Source organism: Eretmochelys imbricata, chromosome 5, assembly GCF_965152235.1.
Source record: "Eretmochelys imbricata isolate rEreImb1 chromosome 5, rEreImb1.hap1, whole genome shotgun sequence".
Taxonomy (NCBI): Eukaryota; Metazoa; Chordata; order Testudines; family Cheloniidae; genus Eretmochelys; species Eretmochelys imbricata.
The window spans coordinates 16688759-16713067 of NC_135576.1; the positions used below are offsets into that span (position 1 = coordinate 16688759).

The 24309-nt window shown below is 47.2% G+C and overlaps 1 protein-coding gene across 2 annotated transcripts in view; it reads left to right on the top strand.

The window, feature by feature from the left end:
- Positions 1–24309, top strand: part of MAPK4 (mitogen-activated protein kinase 4) — a 69580-nt gene that overhangs the window by 36911 nt on the left and 8360 nt on the right. For both annotated transcript variants that reach the window (XM_077816216.1, XM_077816217.1), the window contains exon 2: positions 4252–4396. In XM_077816216.1, the coding sequence (XP_077672342.1) occupies positions 4252–4396 (145 nt within the window). The remainder of the gene's footprint in view (positions 1–4251; positions 4397–24309) is intronic.

Below are 24309 nucleotides of genomic sequence, written 5' to 3' on the forward strand. Positions count from 1 at the left end.
CAGGGAGTGTCTACAAATGACCACCTCAGGGGAATGCAGTGGGGAGGTTGTTGAAAAAGTTCAACCACCACGCATTCTCTTTTGTGTCGCTGTGCTCTTCCTTTTGTGCATACCTTACAGGAGCTGGGAAAAGAACCCAAGAGATCCAGTTCCCAATCTCCTCCTCTCACCATTGGACACCACGCTCACCTTTCCTGTAAATAAATGGGTTCCCACCCTACACCGGCTTAACACAATGGTGCATACAGCCCACAAGCACAAGTGGTAAATTGTCTCTTTCTTTTGCTTCTCAAAGACAATCTCCTGTGCACGTTTAATCACACTTTGCTTCCATGCTGCCCACAGCAACCCAAGATCATGCCACACAAACTCGCTGTCGCACCTGATGCAGGGATTCACACTGGTTCTAATGTGCCTCGGAGTAGCTTTGTGTCAGTTCACAAGCACATGCATAAAAGTATTATCTGCTCTTTGCCCCCCTCTAATAACTGGTACCCTTAAGAGGTTATTGAGGCTGCTACAACTGCCAGGGAGAGGACCTAGTTCAAGTGGCAGAGACCCATGTGGTTAGTAATGTAGGTCTGCTGTTCAGACCCTGGTGCACAGCAGGTTGCCTGCGGGTACAGGGCTTGTGTTAGAAGGGGCTCCACACAGGCACCGCATGGTTAAATGCTAGGCATCGTCCTCTGCGCTAGGAAGGGATGTCCAGGCCACAGCTCGCCAGCTCCTTTACTCACAGGATCACAGGGTGAAAAATGGACAGTGTGGAGAACAAATGGAGGTGTCTGAAGAGAGAGTGACAAACACTGTTCCTATCATGGGGCACTGAGTTACAGTGTTCCCTTTTGGGCTTGACTAGGCAGGGGTAACTCGGTGACTACACGGCAGTGCTCTCACTTGGCCAGGGTCAGGCCTCCCAAGTTCTGTCCTGCACACCGCTTTTACCTGGCACTTATCTGTGTCACAGTCTGCGTCTGAATTGGGCCCTAAGAGAATTTGACCTGTTTCTGCAGAGCAGATGGCTGGAACAAGCAGCAAAGTGACAGCGAAAGTTTGTGACAGTTCAGATCCAGAGTTCAGTGTGTTCACATCTAGGGCTTTGACTTGCCCATTATAGAGATGGGGACTAGCTGCGAAGTTGGAATCCAAATCTGATTTTCCCAAGAGTTTGGGGTGGGGAGAGGGTCAGCACCCATCTCCACAAGAAGTCTGTCTTAAATCCCCTTATGTACTTATGTTCCTCAGGAGAGGAGAGGGTGCTGTTGTTCTTCTTACATGGTTGGTATTCTCCCACCATATCTTCATTTGATGCTCGTCCTCTGTGCTGGCCCACTTCCATCTTCTCCTGGGTTAATGGAGTTATTTGTTTTGCTGCAGGCCTTTCACTTTTTGCTCAACTCCATTCCCATAATTAGCTGCTGCTTCTTGTGGCTTCTGCTTTCGCTCTTCTCAGCTTCCCTCCGAACAGTCACTAGAAATGCTTAATTGCCTGGTAATGAGGGACTCTCCTACATCTCAGGGACCTCAGAGGATGAAGCTCCCTGTAGCCCAGTCTCCTCTTTCATCAATTAATAGCTTCCGCACTGCTTTCCTTTCAGAGTCTCCTTGAGACAACAGAGATGTTGTTTTGAAGGAATTAGATAAGAGACAGGCGAAATGTGGCCTGTGGGAAAATTGCAACCTCAGAGTCACATAGGGTAACCTGTGGTGCCATAATTTAATATGGAGATATAGCCTGAGGCCTGCAAGCAATGCTCAACCTTAATGATGCTTAGAGGAAGATGGAGCACTGCATTCTGGGACATGCTAAACTTCCATACTAAAGATAAGGGCAGCAGGTGAACCTAACACAGAATCTAGGGTGCTGCCATGAGAGATGCAGGTTCAATCTGATCACTGGGAATGATGGGTAGTTTAATGACTACAAATCACTGTCTGTCACTGCCAGTCTGGTGATGTATACCCACAAGGGTGGCCAGGTGTCTGGTTTTTGACTGGAACGCCCAGTCGAAAAGGAACCCTGGCAGCTCCGGTCAGCACAGCTGACAGGGCCACTAAAAGTCCGGTTGGCCGCAGCGGCCAGCTCCACGCAGGTCCTGGAAGCAGCCAGCATGTCCCTCTGGCTCCTCGGCTCAGGGGTCGCCAGGAGGTCTGCGCGCTGTCCCTACCCACAGTGCAGGCGCTACCCTGAGCCAGCTCCGCAGCTCCCATTGGCTGGGAAACACGGCCAGTGGAAGTTGTGGGGGCGGCGCCTGCGGATGGGGGCAACATGCAGAGCTCCCGTTGCTGCCCTGCACCTAGGGGTCAGTGGGACATGGCGCCACTTTCCTGGAGCCACCTGAGGTCAGCGCCACCCAGCGCATGCACCCCTCACCCCCTGCTCCAGCCCCTCACCCCCTCCTGCACTCCAAACCCCTCAACCCCAGCCCAGAGCCCCATCCTGCACCCCAAGCCCCTCATCCCTGACCCCACCCCAGGCCCCAAACCCCTGCCCTGACCCCACCCATGCCCCCAGGTAGAGCCCTTACCGCCCCACCCCAGGCTCCAAACCCCTGCCCTAACCCGGAGCCTCCTCCTACACTCCAAACCCCTCAGCCCCAGCCCAAAGCCTCATCCTGCACCCCAAACCCTTGGTGAAACTCTGAGCAAAATTTGGCCCATTGATCCTAAAGTAGAGGAGAGCAGAATCAGGACCCCCTTTCCATGCAAGACTTTATTCTGATATTAACAACACTGAGGAGTGATTAGCAGATTGTCATGTGCTAGTACTATGAAAGCTGATGAATCATTCATGTAAACTTCAGAATAAAATGTAAGCCCATTGCCCCTGCAGAAAACTGATTAATGCATGCAAAATTTCAACAGTGAATTGTATTTTAAAAAACCCTGCAAGTTCATCAGAGTTAATGTTTTCTGAGGTACCAGTTAAGGTGAGATACAGGATCACACATGCAGCTTTCAGGATTTCTTCCTCTACAGCTAGTTATTATGCAGTGTCAGCTATTTAACAGCTTCAGCATTATGATTCAGGCTGCAGTTTCATCTACGCTTTGAAGGTGTTGATGTCTGTGTGTATACAAACACAATCACTAACAAATGAGCTTAGTAAATATGCGGTGTGTCTTTCTGTGCATTACTGATGATTTTTAACTTGGGAATATTTCTAAATGCTTGTACAATAAAATAACAAAACAAAAACCAGAACAGTTAAGTTTTGTTTAACCCTGCTGCCCCCCACCCAAAACCAGATCAATAGTAAAATGTTGAACTGATGGATCAAATCTATCAGTCCGTCCACTCTCATGTTGTGGTGCTTTGCATAGAAACAATAGGTCCACAGTACAGATTTCAGAGACACAAAAAAATTATAACTAGCCCCAGTTCAGTAAAGCATTTGTTTAACTTTAAGCATGTGCTTAAGTGCTTTCCTGAATTGGATTTAATACGGTACATTTCTGAATCCTTTAACAAGTATCTAAAATAGCGTTTGTATGCAAAATAATATTGCGATTTTAAGTTCACTTATCTTTCATTACTGATTTTGTGTGGAAGGTGCTTATACACTACGGAGATGGGCAGCAGTATAAAACCCCAAACGCTGACCCATAGTAAACGATGGTCCCTATCCTGAAGAGCTTGCAGTCTAAAAGAGAAGATGAAATGAGCACACAGTCTGAGGCAGGCGGGCAGAATCGGGTAACGAAAATAATAGGATGCTGTCATTTAAATTAGCCATGGCTACAATCAGTAGGCAGTCAGTAGCAGTAAATGCAGCTCTCCAGCCATCACTAAAACAAGCTATCAGTAACTTGCAAAGGCAGTGGTCGTTTCTGTGGGGAGGGATTTATGGTCAGAGTGCAGGGGAGGTGGTAAAAGGGGCAATCGTGTGGCTCTGCAGTTTGGTACCTGGAGACCACCACTGTGCAGCTGTGTGTGTTTATATACACACTCGCACAGTTTGACTAAATTTACCGCTCACCGTCAGGCACAGTGAGGATGTCAGCCTTGCTGTTTCCTACAGTACCGATAGTTTGTCTCAGCATTCCTCTTTTTCATGACATTTTGAAAGGGGAAAAAATGCGGCCTGCCTCTTCATGATGTAACTGGGACGAATTAAAGCAAAATCTTTCCAAGCTGGGATTACGAGCTCTAAACTCATCCCTTCACCGGTGATTAGACAGCAAAAGGCAAGGATGGATGACGTGTTTTCCAAAGTTATTTATATAGACCTGTATATTTTTAATCTTTCAGGGTTATCTTTCTGAAGGCTTAGTAACTAAATGGTATCGATCTCCACGCCTGCTCCTCTCACCTAACGCCTACACCAAAGCCATTGACATGTGGGCGGCAGGGTGCATCCTGGCGGAAATGCTCACAGGAAAGATGCTGTTTGCTGGTAGGTTTCTAATTCCTGTTTGCTACTCCCCTCCCTGCTTCTGCGTCTCAAGTGAATGTTTAAAGCGGTTTCGAATGTTTAGCTGAATCCCTGTCTACTTGCAGTCAGGAACAGCACAAGCTGCAGCAGTGCGAGTGTCCTATAATACCTCGTGCTAGAGCTAATGCCTCTGACCAGCGTAAGCTGCACCTGCAAGCCCCATTTTACACTGGTGCAGCATTAGAGTTGTCCCTCGTGCAACTGCATTTGTGCAAATTCCCCTACTGTAGATAGGCTCGAAGAGTGAGAAGATAGTTCACTGTCTTCATTTCTATTCTGTCACTGGTAACTATGCCTGCTTGTGATGGTGGCTTTTGTTACGTCTGTATCCCCTGGGAACTGAACTGATCACGGAATGCCCCAGAACATGTTATCATTAAACATTTTTATTACTGCAGTGCATAGAACCTGCACTTAGGATCAGGCCTCACTGTTCAAGGACCAGCACAAACTAAAACTGCTCAGGAAATGGATTTTATTTTCCACAAAAACAATTACATGAAAATGAAAAGTTTTCAGTTTTGTAATCTGTCTGTATCTATCTATAGATTTAGGTCTATCAGAATTTTTCAGATTTTTGATCAAACAGTAAAAGCTGAAAACTTTTTAGGTTTGGGTTTTCCACAAAAATGGAGCTTTCTTGCAAAAATTTCTCGTTTGTTTGGAAAAAAAAATTGATGAAAAGTTTTGATCAACTCTAGTAAGATGACATGGCCCTATCCAAGAGGTTTATGTTCTGTGGTGGATTTGAATTGTGGTCGGTATCTTAAAGATCTTTTCCTCTGCTGTGAGAAGGAACATCCTAACGTTTGCTACAAAATTTCCACCAATAACATTTCACTTTGGAAAGGACATGAAGTTCGCTTTATGCCGATTGGTGCCTGCTGCTCTTCTGCCAGAATCCTGTCACCCTGCAATGACGGTTTCTACAATATTCTTGAAAGCCAGCTGTAAAAACCCCTAAATTTAAAAACTGTCTCCTATAAAATATCTCAGATCCAGTCCTGCAGAGACTTATACACCTGCGTCACCTTCTGCACTGTGAGTAGTTCCATTTAAGTCAAAGGGTAATACTACCCTGGTGTAAACACATGCATGCACCTTTGCAAAATTGTGTCCTACTGCTCACTGGGAAAACCCACTTTAGTGTTCAGCAGATATGAAGTGTGATTCTGCATTCATATTGCTGTACCCAGTGATGAGCTGCCAAAATCTTAACAACGGGTTCCCTCATCACCCCATGAGGGGGTTGTTGCCCACCCCCGCCCCCGGGACTTCTGCCCCATCCAACCCCCTGCATTGCTTGACGCACCCCCCTCCCCTGTCCCCTGACTGCCCCCAGAACCGGGCAGGAGGGTCTCATGGGCTACCATAGTGGGTGCCCACCCCAGCCCTAAGAGCCAGAGGCACCTGCCTGGGGGCGAGGTGGGGAGTCCCGGCGGTGCTTACGTGGGGCAGCTCCCAGGAAGCATCTGGCAGGTCCCTCTGGCTCCTAGGGGCGGGGCAGCATAGCTGGGGGGGAGCAGGGGGAGCGGCTGCTCCCCCCACTGATCACATCAAAAGTGGCACCTTAGGTGCCGACTCCCTGGGTGTTCTGGGGCTGGAGCACCCACGGGGAAAATTTGGTGGGTGCAGAGCACCCACTGGCAGCTCCCCACCCTGCGCCCGGCCCCAGCTCACCTCCGCTCTGCCTCCGCCTCCTCCCCTGAACGCGCTGCCCCACTCTGCTTCTCCGCCCTGCCCCCCGGCTTCCCGCAAATCGGCTGTTCAGCGGGAAGCCGAGGAGGTGAGAAGCAGGCGGCGGCTTCCTGCTCAGGCTGAGGGTGGCGGAGGTGAGCTGGGGCGGGGAGCGGTTCCCCTGTGGGTACCTGCTGTGGCGCGGGTGGCCCTCCTCGCAACTCCCCTCCAGCTCACCTCCACCTCCCTGGGCCTGAGCGGGAAACCGCTGCTTGCTTCTCAGCCTGCCCCGGCTTTCCACGCGAACAGCTGATTCGCGGGAAGCCGAGGTGGGGGGTGGAGAAGCAGAGCTGGGCGGCGCGTTCAGGGGAGGAGGCGGAGCAGAGGTGAGGTGAGCTGGGGCCGGGGGTGGGGCGGAGAAGCAGAGCGGGGCGGCGCGTTCAGGGGAGGAGGCGGAGCAGAGGTGAGGTGAGCTGGGGCCGGGGGTGGGGCGGAGAAGCAGAGCGGGGCGGCGCGTTCAGGGGAGGAGGCGGAGCAGAGGTGAGGTGAGCTGGGGCCGGGGGTGGGGCGGAGAAGCAGAGCTGGGCGGCGCGTTCAGGGGAGGAGGCGGAGCAGAGGTGAGGTGAGCTGGGGCCGGGGGTGGGGCGGAGAAGCAGAGCGGGGCGGCGCGTTCAGGGGAGGAGGCGGAGCAGAGGTGAGGTGAGCTGGGGCCGGGGGTGGGGCGGAGAAGCAGAGCGGGGCGGCGCGTTCAGGGGAGGAGGCGGAGCAGAGGTGAGGTGAGGTGAGCTGGGGCCGGGGGTGGGGCGGAGAAGCAGAGCGGGGCGGCGCGTTCAGGGGAGGAGGCGGAGCAGAGGTGAGGTGAGCTGGGGCCGGGGGTGGGGCGGAGAAGCAGAGCGGGGCGGCGCGTTCAGGGGAGGAGGCGGAGCAGAGGTGAGGTGAGCTGGGGGTGGGGCGGAGAAGCAGAGCGGGGCGGCGCGTTCAGGGGAGGAGGCGGAGCAGAGGTGAGGTGAGCTGGGGCCGGCCGCGGGGCGGAGAGCTGCCGGTGGGTGCTCTGCACCCACCAAATTTTCCCCTTGGGTGCTCCAGGGCTGGAGCACCTGTGGAGTCGGTGCCTAAGGCGCCACTTTTGGCCGGTTAAATTTAGAAGCCCTTTTAGAACCGGTTGTCCCTCAGGGAACAACCGGTTCTAAAAGGGCTTCTAAATATAAGAACCGGTTCTAGCGAACCGGTGCGAACTGGCTCCAGCTCACCACTGGCTGTATCTCCATTAGCTCCAATGGAAACCTTCTGATTAACAGCCGTAAAAGAGAGCTCAGAAACAGGCCTGCTGTGTTGACTATGGTAGAAGGCAAGATGAAAAATTGACATCATTTTGGTTTTTTGCTACACATTGTGGAGGTGACCACTACTCCTCAGGGTCACACTTCTGGAAATGCACTGAAAGAGCACCTGTATGGCGTGTATCAATGGAGGCTTTTGCCCAGGTAAACAAACATGCCCCCAGATCTTGCAGACACGATTTTGGTTGTCTTTGACAGCTTTGCCCCTAGCTGTTTGGGAGTTTGACAAGTTATATCTGCAAGTAATAAAGAAAGAAGCATGAAATTAAAAACGAAACAATAAAAACATAGCAGAAGAGTGTAGTTACAGAGAAGCTGTGCAAAAAATAAAAATGTGATCTGAAAACAAGTCTGAAATTGTTCTAAGCTGCATAGAAGAGAATACAGGCTACTAGTGAGCACATCAGAAGTTTGGGATAGAGTTTTGCTTCCTTTCAGACTCTGGCATTTGCTGTCTTTATGCTAGCAAGAGTTCTGTTTCCGTACACTAACTCAAAACATGCATGTCCACTCTAAAATGAGTTCTTGTTGATTAAGGAAAACAAAAAGAATGAATAAGGCATGAGGCTAGTCTCTGTGGAAGTGGATCAGGTTTAGAAAAGGTTAGAAATGGTCAAGATTTTTACAAGCGACAAAAGATTTTGGGTGCCTACCTTGACACACATTAAGGAGCCCTGATTTTTAGAAAGTGCTAAGCCTAAGTGTAAGGAGACTGTTGCCCCCTTACTAACATGCAGTGGGGGTGTTTTAGTTGCTAGCTCCCAGTACTAAAACGGGGAAGGGTCGATGGGGAATCAGGACCCTGAGACTGCCAGTCCCTAGGAGCAATGGGGAGAGGCCAATGCTCCAGGTCAGCCTGAATGACAGGGCGGGCAGGTTAATCAGGGAGTCAGGAGGGTCCCATCCTCCGTGTGAGCTGGAATTGCCTGGGTCAGACAGAGTGGGGCCAAGCTAAGGAGAAAGCAGCGGCACAAGCTGAGCTGGGGAGCAGAGCTGCCGCCCCAAAGCCAGAGGCACAGCCCAAAGAGAGCAGACTTGCCCTGGAAGGGGAGCTGCAGCAACCAGAGCCAGAGGGGCCAGATAAGCAGCACACGAAGCAGGTCAGTGCTGAGGCAGAGTGGAGCTGGAGCTAAGACAGAGTGGAGCTGGAGCTGGGGCTGGAGCAGTCCGGAGCCGGGTGTCATGAGCAGCTGGGGAGAGCGAGGGGGGACCCTGGGCAGTGGGCCCAGCACAGGGAGACGCTTCAGCCAGGAGGCTCTGCAGGCCAGACTCGGAGGGGGATATGTAACCCTGACAGGGTGGGGGCAACGCTGGGAAGAAGGGCCCTGCCACCTAGAGCCTGAGAGCATGTAGCCACCACCAGAGCGAGTGTCCAACCCACAGCATCCCTGTAGCACAGCCAGGGCCTAGGAAGAAGGCCTGAGACTTACAAGGAGCAGACTGTGAACTGCCCTGACATTCCAGAGACACTGTTTGTGATGTTCCCTGCCACAGAGTGGGTTGATGTGTTTCCTTTTATTTTTACTTATTCTTTTTAAAATTGTTGATTAAATAACTTGCATTTGCTTTAACTTGTATGTAATGGTCAGTGGGTCAGAGAAGTGCCCAGTGCAGAGAGAGTACTCTGGAGTGGGGACACCCTAGCCCCTGTCCTAGGTGACCACAGCAGGGTTGGGGGTCGAGCCCCCCAGGAATCCTGGGCCCAGCCTTGTTGGGGTTATGAGGACTCTGCCAGACAGGAGAGTGGAAGGGGAGTCCTCAAGGTCAGGGAGGCCACTGGGTAAAGGAAATGGGAGCGAGGACTCCGATCCTTTCGCTAGCCCACTTCACCGGGGTAGTGCAGAAGCCAGGAAAGTTCCCCACAATAGAGGGACTATTCCCCTGCTTACATAAGCAAGTTCCTTTAAGGTAATTTAAGTTGGGCACTCACACATAGAGATACCGAAAACCACTAGTCACTATGGAAAGTCTTGGTCAATGCCCTTGCCACAGAGCAGGGCTTGGTATCAACTGATTTCAGCGGCTACTGTGCAATATGCATGTTTCTCTGCTAATACAAGCTAGAGCCAGCTCTGAGAACAAAATGGCTGCTAAACTCTGTATGGAACGGGTAGTTACTAGAAATCTAAAGGTGCATTTGATTTGATCATATGACATGACTGGATTTGTTGACCCTGGAAGTCCCTTCTACTCCTATGTTCCTATAACAAAACAGGATCATTGTTTTGTAGCCCCACGTAGAAACATACAACATTTTAGCAGTAAAATCCTGGAAGATATCCTGATGTTCTCAAGAAAATCTTTATCCAATGTATTTGCTAAACTGTTACTGGAGGAAGCAGGGGCCATATCACCTGCTAAATACTGGTTAAGCACTATATGAAGCTTAAAACTTCAGCACTATATGAAGCTGGGACATTCAGTAATTTTTTCAAGAATGAAATGGATAATCTTCCTTCCTGGGGTATTTAATAGTCTCCCTTCTCTATTGTCATTATCACTGCCTATTATTATTTTGAAAGACAGGAGCAGTTTAATGCATTCATAAGCAGCCCAGCATAGGTTTTTCTAAATAAATCATCAGATCCATTAATAATGTAGAACAGCCCTTTCTTCAAAAATATTTCAGTGCACTGCATTGTGCTGCAGCCATGTGACTTTTGGTCTGCAGCCACTCTGGATCTCTTCATCCCTTTTATTTTATTTCAACCAAAGACCAAAGCTTTCAACTTCCATATTTCTCCTGTAAAAGCTACAATTAAGCATTCAGTTTTGCTTAGAAGAGATAGTTAAAATTGCCCTTGTCTTTGTGTATGTGTCGCTCTCTGTTTCTTTCTCTCTCCCCCCACTGTAAATTCTCCAGTTAACGGTGTGGCCATGGTGGCATAGGCGACAGCTAAGGGTAGTTGCGTGAGTAACCCTCCTGACCATCTGGGTACGTCCTTGGGTGGCTATCCCGAGTCACTGCCTCTGTCGCCATTTAGGCACTAGTTCAAGTAGAGCTAGCACATCTCTGACTACCTGTGCTGGAAAGTACCCTCCCAGCTGCTGTGTAGACGTACCCTCAGAAATACAGCTCCACAAAACCTGAAACCTACTTTGTTTTTTTAGAACCCAAACCAGATTATAGTCCAAGACAGCAGGATTTGGCATAAACCATATTAGACAAAACTTTAAAATAGTGGTTGGCTCCTTGTTTTTCTGGTTTCCACCATTTTATGACTCCTTAGTAGACCCCATAATGCTAATATACTTAGTTTACAGGTGAAGATCAAAATTAAAACTGCAAAAAACACCTGTCCCTTTGTTTTTTCCTAGGAGTAGTACTTAGTATTTCTATTCATCTTTTATCAGGGGATCGCAAAGTATTTTCAAAACATGAATGAATTAATCCCCATAACACCCTGTAAGGTAAGTATTACTCTTTCCATTTTACAGGAGGGGAAGCTGAAGCATAGAGAGGTGTGTAGTGACCTGCACAACATCGGTGGTAGACATAGACACAACCTATCAGATTTGTAGGTTAACCACTAATCTATGCTCCATCTCCTGTAAGGGTTTTCTATTAGCTAGAGGTAATAGGATGACATCTACAAAAGTTAAAATTTAGGCTACGTACGAAGAAAACTTTCCCGACTGGCTGTGTCTACACACAAAAGTTGTACCATGTTAACTGTACAAGGTTAGTTAATATAGCCCCAAAGACCAAAGCAGACTGTGAAGAACTTCGAAAAGATCTCACAAAACTAAGTGATTGGGCAACAAAATGGCAAATGAAATTTAATGAGGATAAATGTAAAGTAATGCATATTGGAAAAAATAACCCGAACTATACATACAATATGGGGCTAATTTAGCTACAACTAATCAGGAGAAAGATCTTGGAGTCATTGTGGATAGTTCTCTGAAGACGTCCACGCAGTGTGCAGCGGCAGTCAAAAAAGCAAACGGGATGTTAGGAATCATTAAAAAAGGGATAGAGAATAAGATGGAGAATATCCTATTGCCCTTTATAAATCCATGGTACGCCCACATCTTGAATACTGCGTACAGATGTGGTCCCCTCATCTCAAAAGAGATATACTGGCATTAGAAAACGTTCAGAAAAGGGCAACTAAAATGATTAGGGGTTTGGAACGGGTCCCATATGAGGAGAGATTAAAGAGGCTAGGACTTGTCAGCTTGGAAAAGAAGAGGCTAAGGGAGGATATGATAGAGGTCTATAAAATCATGAGTGGTGTGGAGAAAGTGAATAAGGAAGAGTTATTTACTTGTTCCCATAATATAAGAACTAGGGGCCACCAAATTAAATTAATGGGCAGGAGGTTTAAAACAAATAAAAGGAAGTTCTTCTTTACACAGTGCACAGTCAACCTGTGGAACTCCTTGCCTGAGGAGGTTGTGAAGGCTAGGACTATAACAGGGTTTAAAAGAGAATTGGGGATAAATTCATGGAGGCTAAGTCCGTAATGGCTATTAGCCAGGATGGGTAAGGAATGGTGTCCCTAGCCTCTGTTTGTCAGAGGGTGGAGCAGAATGGCAGGAGAGAGATCACTGATCATTACCTGTGAGGTTCACTCCCTCTGGGGCACCTGGCATTGGCCACAGTCAGTAGATAGGATACTGGGCTGGATGGACCTTTGCTCTGACCCAGCATGCCCAGTCTTATGTTCCTAACCCCTATAGTATGGATACAGTTATATCAGTAAAAGTGTGCTTACTAGTGTACCTATTCTTGTGTGGGAAGAGGCATAAACTATACCAGCGTCAGGCACTTTTTTACTGGGAATTGTACCAGCATAACTATATCGAGTTAAAAAAAAAATCATCGCACCCCTACGCAACATAGTTGTGCTGGTACAAAGCTGTGTGTAGGCCAGGTCTGAGGCACGTTATACTGTGCAACAACATCCCGGTGGGAGGACTGATGAAAACCCAGTTGTCTGAATCACTCAAACCTGGCCAAGCACCATATGTGTACATATATATGTAATACTCCTGCTCTGACAGCAGCGTGGACCAGGCAACCTAACACCACTAGCTCTTACTGATTTTCAGTTTCTGCCACTCTAAAAATGTTTCTGTGGCTGTGGACATGGCATCTCTCCCTGCTCCCCTGATTACAGAGCCAAGGTATGGCACAGAGATCCCACCTACCCAGGCCTTCGTGCTCGGCCCTTAAGGACCACTTCAGGAGAGGGATCCTCTCTACATGGACACACAACTCTCAGTATAAGGAGAAGGGCAGGCGTCTGTCTACAATAGAGGATCTGCCCCGGCGCTCTCTTTACAAATCTGTTTTTAAATCAGGACTGTGACCGGCAGTCTGGTTTACAGCTGTTTGCAGGTCAGGCTGTTTGTGTATGCAGGCAGCGTAGCCGCTCAGGTTAGCTTCTCCATCCCTGCTGCACAAACACATATGGTGCCCATATGGTCCCTGACCGTGTCACTCTGAGCGTACACAGCATGTTTGACGGTCTTGGGCCCCAAGTAAATAGACCATAAGAGACAATTGCATGATTTTGCTCACAGAGACCATTGTAAACCTCTTTATAATTACATCTGGATTAATTGATTTTCGTACATGCTTCAATGATATAGTTTAATTTGGGTGCTTAGCACGAATCAATATCATTAGCTCAGTAGCCTGTCTGAGATGCTTAAACAATTTAAATGAATAACGATAATCAATTATAGGAAACAACAGCTCTTAAACTAGTGTCTCTTGTTAGACCTTTGTCCTCTGTGCCTATCTGTACAGTAGATGGGGGGCGGGGCGTGAGAGACAGAGGATGTAAATAAATGAGAAGGCTACAGATACATCAAAGGGCACTGAGGATACCAAAATAGCTCACAAAATTGAAGTTTTAGTAATCTGTAATACCACCAGAATCAGATTTATTGTTTTTACCTTGAGAACAGAATTCACAGCCAAGCAACTAACATGAATCCTCTTCTCTCCAGTCCTCCGAAGAGAAAATGCTTGAAATGCAAAAGCATATCATGTATCATTCTGTGCTGTAATACAAATACAGGGCTTTTCGTCAGTAGAACTCAAAGTGCTTTGCAAAGGAAGTCAGTGTCATCACCCCCATTTTACAGGTGGGGAAACTGAGACCCAGAGTGGGGAAATGACTTGCCCAGAGTCACCCTGCAGGCCAGTGGCAGAACCAGGAATAGAACCAAGGTCACCTGATTGGTCTAGCCACTAGGTCACACTGCCTCCCTGAATGTGGTGGTACAATTTATTGAATAAAAATAAAAATGCCGCCTGGCCACTTGCAACTGCATGCAGTAGCCTTATTTGCAACTGTTCTCTGTCTTTGTGTAACGCTCGAACAATGGGCCCCTCTTTTTGGAACGTCTTTTCCATGCTTTGCCTACCTTGGCCCCTGATCGTAAAAGACTCTTCCATGTTTATTTGCTTCTCCTACCCTCAAGATTTGCCAGACCCATGATTTTCAGTTAAACCATATTACAGGTCTGATCCAGGGCTCACTGAAGTCAGTGGGGATCTTTCCATAGATTCTCAAGCCCTTAGTCAATAAACAGATTGTGGAAGGTGCCAGACTAATAGCCCTGGTGAGCTGGATCCTCTGTTTACACACAAAGCAGGTATAGCACAAGTAGCAGTTCTGCAGGCTTCCCCCTCTGCCGCATGCTGCCGATGTGCCCCCATCAGTATTCTGCCTCTTGGGGCACTGCCAACAAGCGTGCCCTTTGTGAGGGAAGGTATTGTGTGTCCACTCAGAATAGGACTGAGATCGACCAGTCGTGCTTCACAGAAGCCACTGAACACCTATTCCTACTGACCTTTTCTGGATTTGAACTGGTAGCCTTCTGACAAAAGCTCTAAAGGCCATCACTAACTCCCAAGCCATCCACTCCCTGAGGTTAGCTGTTTACAGCAATAGCTTAGTCCATTTTTGGTGAGAAGGATGGTTTGGATTTAGAGGTACAAACAAGTTGACACATTCTCAGCTTGTTCTCTGCCAACCCAGCGCAGCAAACTTACAGTAAATTTGATATTTAAAAAAACAGAGCAGTGTGTTAGGTCAAGATGAGGCGGTGCTGCTCCACCCAGCAAAGCTCCAGCAGGGATGCAGAATGTGTTTTATCACTTTGCTGATACAAACATATTTTTGGTTGTGAGATTGGTTCCCTCCTGTGAACAAGAGAAGGAATCTGCAAAGTGCAAGGTCATGTACTTATGAACTAATAAGAATTTTTGCTATATGCTGGTGACGTATCAGTTAGAAGTGACAGAGGAGGAGAAAGACCTGGGTGTATTGATTGATCACAGGATGACTATGACCATCAATGTGATGTGGCTCAGAAAAAGGCCAACGCAGTCCTAGAATGTATCGGGTGAGGTATTTCCATAGAGATAGGAAAGTGTTAGTCCATTATACAAGGCACTGGTGAGACCTCATCTGGAATACTGTGTGCAATTCTGGTCCCCCCATGTTTAAGAAAGATGAATTCAAATGGGAACAGATGCAGAGAAGGACTATTTGTATGATCAGAGGAATGGAGAACCTATTTTATGAGAGGAGACTCAAAGAACTTGGCTTGTTTAGCCTGACCAAAAGAAAGCTGAGGGGAGATATGATTGCTCGCTATAAAAAACATCAGAGGGATAAATACCTGGGAGGGAGAGGAGTTATTTAAGTTAAGCACCAAAGTGGACACAAGAACAAATAGATATAAACTGGCCATCGACAAGTTTAGGCTTGAAATTAGGCAAAGGTTTCTAACCATCAGAGGAGTGAAGTTTTGAACAGCCTTCCAAGGGGAGCAGTGGAGGCAAAAACCTATCTGGCTGCAAGACCGAGCTTGGTAAGTTTATGGAGGGGATGGTATGATGAGACTGCCTACATGGGCATGTGGCCCATCTGCGACTGCGAGTAGCAAATATCTCTATTGGCCGGTGACAGGACATTAAGTGGGGAGGGCTCTGAGTTACTACAGAAAATTCTTTCCCAGATGTCTGGCTGATGGGTCTTGCCCACATGCTCAGGGTCATCCTTGCCCTCTGATGATTGGTTATTCATTCACAGTTCACCCACTCTTGACTTCAGCCTCAGTTCATATGCCCTCTGTGCTCCCTTTCTTCTTATAACACCCCGTGTAATGGCCCTCTGCATTCCTGGTCTCTTTTCAGCTAATACCCTCCAATTATTTTTTTTAAAAAGAAACAACGTAACAACAACAAGAAAAATCAAGGACCTAGCATGCTGTTTGCAAATCATCCCAATGCTCATTCTGCTTGTATGTTCTATTTCTCCCTCCCCATCCCCCCCCACAACACTTTGTCTCTTTTGTCTGTTGATATTGCAAGCTGTTCAGGGCAGGGGCTAGCTTTTATTCTCTGTCTGTATAGGACTTAGCACAGAGGGGTCCTGATCTTAGTTGGGGTCCCTAGATCGGGGTCGGCAACCTTCAGCACACGGCCCATCAAGGTAATCCACATTTTGTTGACTGTCTGCAGGCACAGCCCCCCGCAGCTCCCAGTGGCAGTGGTTCGCCGTTCCCAGACACTGTGAGCTGTGGAGGGCCGTGCCTATGGATGGTCAACGTAAACAAAATGTCTCACGGCCCGCCAGCGGATTACCCTGATGGGCCACATGCCAAAGGTTGCCAACCCCTGTCTTAAACATTGATGTAATACAAATAATAATTCTGACTTAAAGTATATTATTGTATTGTTGTCTTTTCTGACACCAGTGTCCCCATTCTCACACCAGCATTGCCCCTTCCCTGAGTTGTAGCAGACTTTCCCAAGCTTTGCAAGTTGGCTTCCTAGTGGTGGAGAAATCAGTGAAGAAGATTCTGGGTATATGCTGAGTAGAACTTGTTTTATTTACGCAGGTACATCAGCTCTGAAATGAGATGGGCAAAGAGCATTCGGGACAATCCCATCTCCTAGGAACCTCAGCCCAACGCCAAAGCCCTCTTTCAAGCAGAACCCAGTGCAGACAGTAAATTCTCCTGCTGCTCGCACAGCTCCCTCCACATATCAGCTTGCATGCCCCCAAACTAACAACACAGCACATCTTCTTCCATGAATAAAAACTTGCTTGCACATTAAGAAAAAGAATTTGGAAAGATTATATATAACAGCGCCACCTTGTGACGCCTACTGTCATGTATCATGACATGCATCCTTGGCTAAATGGTTTATTTAATGAAGTAATTGTTTAAGCTTGTGTTCTGTACATTGTGTCTGCCTCACTGGTGTCAATGGGAGCAGGACCAGATCCCTGTGTGCACAGAAAAACAAAGCAAGCTGCATAACGTTTGGCTTCTAACCTTAATCGTGCTGTTCTCCTCTCTTCTCTTTCCCTGCACTCCTTCTAGCGTTCACAAAGATCCATTGCATTTATCGGTTTCTGCTTTATGACGTTTGAAATACATATAACAGAAAGAGCTAGAGCCTGCTAAACCACTTAGAATTTTGATTAGTCCCAGGGTCTCTAGTGAAGGAGAAATGCCCCATTGTAGAAGAGACCAGCTGCACGGTGTATGGACAGGGAGGCCTGTACTTTTCATGAGCCCCTTGAAGACCAAAGTTCTTAGATTTTGACATATTTATTAAAATTGAAGCTAGGAGTCAGTTCACCTTTAGTCAGTGAAATAGACATTTGCAACAAACCAACAATTTAAATTTGGTAGCTCAGTTATTGGGGAGTATAAAATAGCTCTGTGATGGCTTTTAATGCTGGTTTGGACATTTTTAGGATGTTTTGCCTAAAACAATTCACAGGTGTCTGTAACAGCACGAAGACTCAGAGGAGCAGCGCCTCCTGCTGGTTGTTTGGGAATTCGCTCTTCCAGCACTCAGAGCACCTCCTGGTGGCTGGTGTCTCACCTGCCTCAGGCCCCCTATGTCCCTTCTGGACCCCAGTGCCCTTTTCCTCAGGGTTCTGCCCCAGCAGTAGACCCACACACTGGGTCTCCCCCAACCCTCTACACCCACCTTGCCTCAGTGGCTACTGCCAGTCATCATCTAGCCCCCTCTCACTGGGGCAGACTGCAGTCTGTAATGGCCACTCATCATTGGCAAGGGGGTCAGACCAACTGCCTCTGCCTATTCCCGGGCTGCACCTCCCAGCCCAGTACCTGCTTTGGCCTTTAGCAAGGCCTCAGACTGGGGAGTTGCCAGGCTCGAGCTCCCCAGCTCCTCTTGCCTTTCCCTAGCACTGCTCTGCTTCAGGTACCCTATTCCCAGGCAGCTAGGTCCTTCTCCCTCTAAGGCTAGAGAGAGACTGTGACCTAGCTCCTCCCTTAGCCCTTCTTATCAGGGCCTGCTGTGACCTGATTAGATGTGGCCCCAGCTGTGGCCACTTCTCCAATCAGCCTACCTTTTCTCCCAGGAGCAGGGTAACTGCCCCGCTACAGTGTCACGTCGACTGATTTTGATATCACGTTGTTGTATGCAGTGTTGTTGTAGCCGTGTTTGTCCCAGGATATTAGAGAGACAAGGTGGGTGAGGTAATATCTTTTATTGAACCAACTTCCATTGGTGAGAGAGACAAGCTTTTGAGCTTACACACACCTGCAGACGTGCTCTTGTCTCTCTCACCAGCAGAAGTTGGTTCAATAAAAGATATTACCTCACCCACCTTGTCTCTCTAATATCCTGGGACCAACACGGCTACAACAACACTGCCAAAGGGGGATTTCTCTGACACATTTCTCTCTTTTTTAACATAGTGCAGCGATACGTTTGAAAAGTTTAATTATCCTGAGACTGAAGTGCTGACTCCAAATCCTAGACCTGTCTGCAAGTCTAAGGGGAAGTCACCTTTCCAAAGAGATAGGGTATGATGTCTCAACTCCTAATACTCTAGATAACAACATTAACATAGTATCTTTAGTTCCTGTCTTGTCTTTCATAAATTAATGCACTCACAACCGTCATACCAGTTGTATAAATACAGGATAAACAGATAGAGAGACCTGTCTTCCAAAGAGCACTAGCTATTTCAGGTTTCAGTTAGCAGCTTTTGTGTTGGACACATTCAGCAATCAGTGGCCAGAAATAAGAATTACCATTAAGACCTTTTGATTTTTAACAACTTGTAATTTGCATCCCACTTAGGGATTTAGCCTAACGACAAACCGTTCGTTTCCTGGTTTTCTCCTTTAGTTTCACGTGGAGTCACTGTACAAAGCTCTGAATATCCAGAACGTAGCTTTTCTGTAGGAGAACGTATTCATTTGCAGCTGGTTGGAGATTAGGGAGCATCACTGTAGCAGAACACTGCAGGAAGCCCTAAGAATAGGTCTCTCTGTCATTTAAATTCGGATGTTTCTTTCTCTTCTTACCCCCCAAATCTGAAATATCTTTATATGAGCCCCTACTGATGGTGTGTATTGTGGGGGGTGATGACCATCAGCACTAATTTAATCATTGCCTTTTGGAATGTCCATTTAAACCCATTGTCACATGCTGGGTAAGGGCTATATCAGGCCAGTAGGCAGAACTCTGAGGAAGGGGAGGGGAAAGGTGGGGGGCATGATGATGCATTGCTCCAGGGAGACCCCTGGGAGGTATTATACACTGGGAAGAAAAAAGACCTCCTTGAACTCCCCAGCACACAGAGGGAGCACATCTACTGCCATACCCATTTCTAGGGCACAGCGTATCCTCCCACCTGCATGCCATTCCCATTGCACTTGCTGGTTTCCGGGGGTGGAGGCATGGTGCCATGTACCCACTGGTCCTCCTCCCTGCCCCTTCAAACTCTGTGTGCCCCCCGCCCCAAAGAAGTTCCAGAAGAGTCACTGCTCTCCCCTAAGCTCAGGGTTTGTAATGCTGCCAGGCCCTGTCCCCTCCTTCCCCAAGCACCCTCAGAAGGGGCAGCCACCATGTGCACTGAGTGTGTATTGCCCTCTTCCATATGGATTGTCCAGCATGTTTAAGTGTCTGTGACAGTGGGCCAGAATCTGATCTGATTTACACTACTGTAAATCTGCACTGATTCCATTGACTGGGAGTGGGAGTTACTCTGGATTTACACAGGGTAACTGACAGCGGAATCTGACCCTGTGTTTTCCTCTAGTGATTGATGCTCACAGGGTAAGCACTGATGCTACTGATTTCAGTGGTAGCCGTGTTAGTCTGTATCAGCAAAAAAATCGAGGAGTCCTTGTGGCACCTTAGAGACTAACAAATTTATTTGGCATAATCCTTTCAAGTATTTATACCTGCTCCTGTATCTTTTACTTCATACATCTGATGAAGTGGGTTTTAGCTCACGAAAGCTTATGCCCAAATAAATTTGTTAGTCTCTAAGATGCCACAAGGACTCCTCATTTTTTTTACTGATGCTACTGTAACCGATAGACTGTCTCCTGTGACTGAAATGGAAGATGCCAGTTTGTTTTGGAGCTGCAAGACCTAGTTTCTATCACTGAGGCTGCAGTTTGGTAGTTCAGCTGGCGATTATGGTGTCTGCTGTTCGTTGTCATGGGTTCCTTACATTATGTCTCAGAGAGGTGATCGCCCCCTCTATATGATGTCTCTGTCTAGCATCCCTGGTTAATAAAGGCACATAATTTCAGCTTCTAAAATAATAATGAAAGTAGATGTGAGTTTGACTTTGATAGCAGTGTTAATAATTTAGAACAACACTGATGAGATTCCATCAAACTCTCCTGCAGTAGCCACATTCTTGGCTGGATTGCTCTATCTCACTTGGCCATCGCTAGCAGCATGGTCAGAACTGCTGGCCTGTAAATATTTCACAGATAAATGCTCATTACTCTCGCTGTAGCTCTACAGCCCATGGTTTACTGGCAAAGCAGGTTGGGAAAAAATCATTCAACCTTCAAGGAACTTCATGGTACAAAAATCCCCTCTTGTTGATCAGCTATAGATATCCAGCTGATCTTAGCCGATTGGCTGAGCACTGGTGACGGGATGTTTATAAGCAGAGATTCAGGCAGACAGAAAGCTGATAGTACAGCTCGGTATTTATGCAGTGCCGCTTCTTGATACACATGAGAAAGTGAAAACCATCATGGGAACTCTTGGTCCAAATTCAGTCTTCGATAAAGAATAGAATTAACAGTTAAAATATTGACTTCACCCCATACTTGCTCTGTTAAGAGCTGATGTCTCAGTGAACTCTGGGTCCATTCTAACTCCTCCACCATTTATTTCTTTCCACTGATTGATAATCACCCTTGAATGGAAATTTAGTAATATCTGGACAACTACGTCATTTGCTAAATCTCAGGATTTTTAGCAGTGGAGAAATTTACCAGTATTAAAAGAGGTATCTTTGACAGTTCCATTGATGCATGGCAACCATTTAATTTACGTCCCAGTCCTGCAAAATTTTGCACATGTCCTTAACTTTATGCACGGTGAGTAGTCTAAGGGCAGGTCTACATTACAAAATTAAGTCGACCTAAGTTACGTCAACTTACAGCCACTGCAGTAATTAAATCGCTTTGCATGTCCGCACTATGCTCCTTGTATCGGTGAGGTGGATCCTCCCAAGGATCCTCCCAAGCACTTGCATCAATTTAACTGTCAGTGTGGGACATTGTGGGACAGCTTTTGAAGGCAGCAACAGTCGATGTCAATAACGTAGTGTTTTCAGTGACGCTGCATCGACCTAACTACATCGGCCTAAGCGCTACGCCTCTCGCGGCGGTGGAGTTATTAAGTAGGTGTAGTGGGCAAGTGACATCAGTGGGAGCTGCATTTTAGGGTAGATGCTTACAGAGTTAGGTTGATGTAAGCTGCCTTTTGTCGTACATTTTACCCATGGAGAACATCTGAAAACTGCTTGTACTGATAAACTTCTCTTGGCAGTACTAATCCTTGCATGTGCTGTCTGTGAAGCTTTAATACATCTGTTTGTTTTCTTTATAGAAATTCTCACTGTGTCAATCTTTTCTTATGTCTGCCTGTGCATGCTTCAAGAAAAAGAATATTTTAGTCCCCTCTCCAAGCACCAAAACTGGCTTTTATCTGCTTCTAAGCAGCTAGATAGATTGCTGTTAGAAAACTGAAAGTGTTGAGCTCAGCTGAGAAGGAATGGTGAAACCACAGCTGAATGTTAGTCTCTAGAGCCAGGTAATTTATAATGAGGACTTATTTGAAAAATTCAATCTCTTTTTCTGGTCACAGACTATCATGAGCTGATCTTGGTTCCTTTGAATTTATTATGTGATGGCATTTTTTTAAACATTGCTGATTGTTTGAAAACAGTTCACTTCTCTCTGGATGGTGGCTATTTGTTGTTCCAGCTGTGTTGCTTTACTGCAAATTGTCAGATAAGTCACATGATGGCGTTTCTGGTCCCTGCTCGGATGAGTGCTCAAGTATTTCTAGAGCAAATACTTATGCACGCAAAATTCCCTTTCATGTGTCTGAGTATTCTTGGCCTCTGAAATTCACTTTCGCAAACATTTATGCCAGGAAAACTCTGCTGTGCTGCAGGTTTGCGAGAAATGAACATGAAGGGAATGTGAACATGGGCAAAGCAAAAATGTGATTTTACAGTGACTGAAATTTTTTCCACTATTATCCTATGAAATATTATTTTTATTGTGTTAGCATCTAGGGGACACCAATCCTAGACCATTGTGCTAGGCACTGTACAAACACAAACAGAACAAAAAGACAGTCCCTGCTCAGAGGAGCTTACACTCTAAGCATAACGCAAGAGACAACAAATGGATATAACAGATGGGGGAACACTGAGACAAATATCCTAGCTGTCATAGAGGCCAGGTGTGGACTGGGCTAGTCATTTCAGATAATGCACCAGCAGTGGGATAGTGTAAAGACAACAGCCACCTGGAGGTAAACCAGACATTCTTCAGATTATAATACTGGAGAGGTCATCCATATATTTTAGAGGATCATTAAAGATTTCACAGCACTTTTTGTAAGAGTAGGAGCGTTGGCCCTCGGCCTTACCGAAATCTCACTGGTGGCTAGTGTAGTAACAACCTCCTCCACCGCCTTCAGTTTCAGTTGTGTGCAGTTGATTCTTTATCACCCACTCTAAACTATCATATAGTCTAGCTGTGCCTTGCTAAACAGAACAGGTTTTTCTCTGGTGGGAGGCGCGATTTGTCCAGTATATCTGTTTAAATAAGAGGCCTGTCCTTCGGAGCACCCAGAAAACCCACTGAGGACCTTTGGAATTTGGACCACTTTTATTTAAGTTCCTAAATACAGATTTGGAGCCTAACCTTAGGCAGTGTCTGGAGTCATGCAGCCCTTAAGTGCTACTGCTAGAGAAATAAATAATCACAGGATGTCACCTTTAACTATACTCAGGAAAAAGAAAAGGAGTACATGTGGCACCTTAGAGACTAACCAATTTATTTGAGCATAAGCTTTCGTGAGCTACAGCTCACTTCATTGGATGCAGGAAAACACCAGCGCAAAAAGCCCATGTGAGGCCAAAATGTTGGCTAAAAGCCTGGGTCTGCAAATGCTAAGAGGATTTTTTAATACCTGGCTGTTTGAGTGATTTCTGGAAAAGACAGGCGGGGAGTTCAGGCAGAGCTATAGGTTTACTGGGCGTGCTCATTGCTGGTTTCTGAGCAGCTACCAGCCTGCAGCTGACAGGTAGCCACACCGTGATGGAGTGCATCAGGAGTACGTTTGTTCCTTTGCCTGAGAATTTAAAAGGTGGCAAGGGGAACATTTAATTAGCAAAGATTCTGCAAGGCTGCCGAATCAGAGACATAACATGGCAACTGGGTACGGTCCAAGGGGCAGGGCCGGCTCTAGGTTTTTTGCCACCCCAAGCAAAAAAATTTGCCGCCCCAAGCTCCGAGAGCGCAACTGCCCAAAGAAGAAAAGGGTGGCTGGAACGTGCCGCCCCTGTAATTGTGCCGCCCCCAAGCATGTGCTGGCTTTCCTGGTGCATAAAGCCAGTCCTGCCAATGGGACTGCAAAGGCCACTTGTCCTTTTGGTACTGTGGACCAGTCTCCCCCACCAGCCCCTGCCCTGGTTCCTATGGGGCATTGCGGGGCTCTGCACTAGATACCGTTTGCCAATGATAGAGGCTGCATCAGGGTATAAAATCAGCCCTGCCTCATTTCCTTTCTGTCCTGATGTCATGGCTGAGTCACTGCAAGAGCTCGGGGACCGCCCCCCTCAGCCTGGGCACGCACCATACTCTTTGGGGTGACCTGGAGGGAGCAGCCCTTACACTTGGGGAAGCACAGGGACTGCAGCAGGTACAATGTGGGAGCACAAGAGCAGGAGCTTCTTGCCTCTTGTCCTGCCTGTGCAGTGAGTAATCTGGCCCCGTGTTTGTAAATCACTGGGTAAAGCCACACTGCCCGTAAACGTATTTCTTAGCAAGAATCAGTTTCCTATCCACCAACCTCCAGAACTGAAGCTTTAAATCAGGATTTTTTCCCAAACAACTCAGCCCCGCTCCCCAGTTCTAGACCTGGGCAAGCCTGAAGGAACAGAGGAAGCACGGCATCCCAGTGTGAAACCCCATAGGTCATTATGCTGCCTTCTCGGGGGATTTGCCTGGCATAGCAATGTGATATGGGGTGTGATTTTTGTGTGTGTGATGTTTCTATGTCATCCAGAAGCCCTAGTGTAGACACATATCTGCACTACTGTGCTTTTAATGGTATAGTTTATTTCTGATATAAGTTATACTGGCAAAAGGACTTTTTTGCCCATATAAACTGCATCTCCACGAGGAAGGTTTGCTGGCATAGCTATGCTGACAGCCTTTTCCAGAGTAGACCTGGCCTGCATCATTGGCCCATCCTCTTCAAGGACAGAAGTGAGGTGCCAAAGCCAAGCTTGACCACTCTCGTTTTGTTTAATGGATGTAGAGCTTATGGAAGGT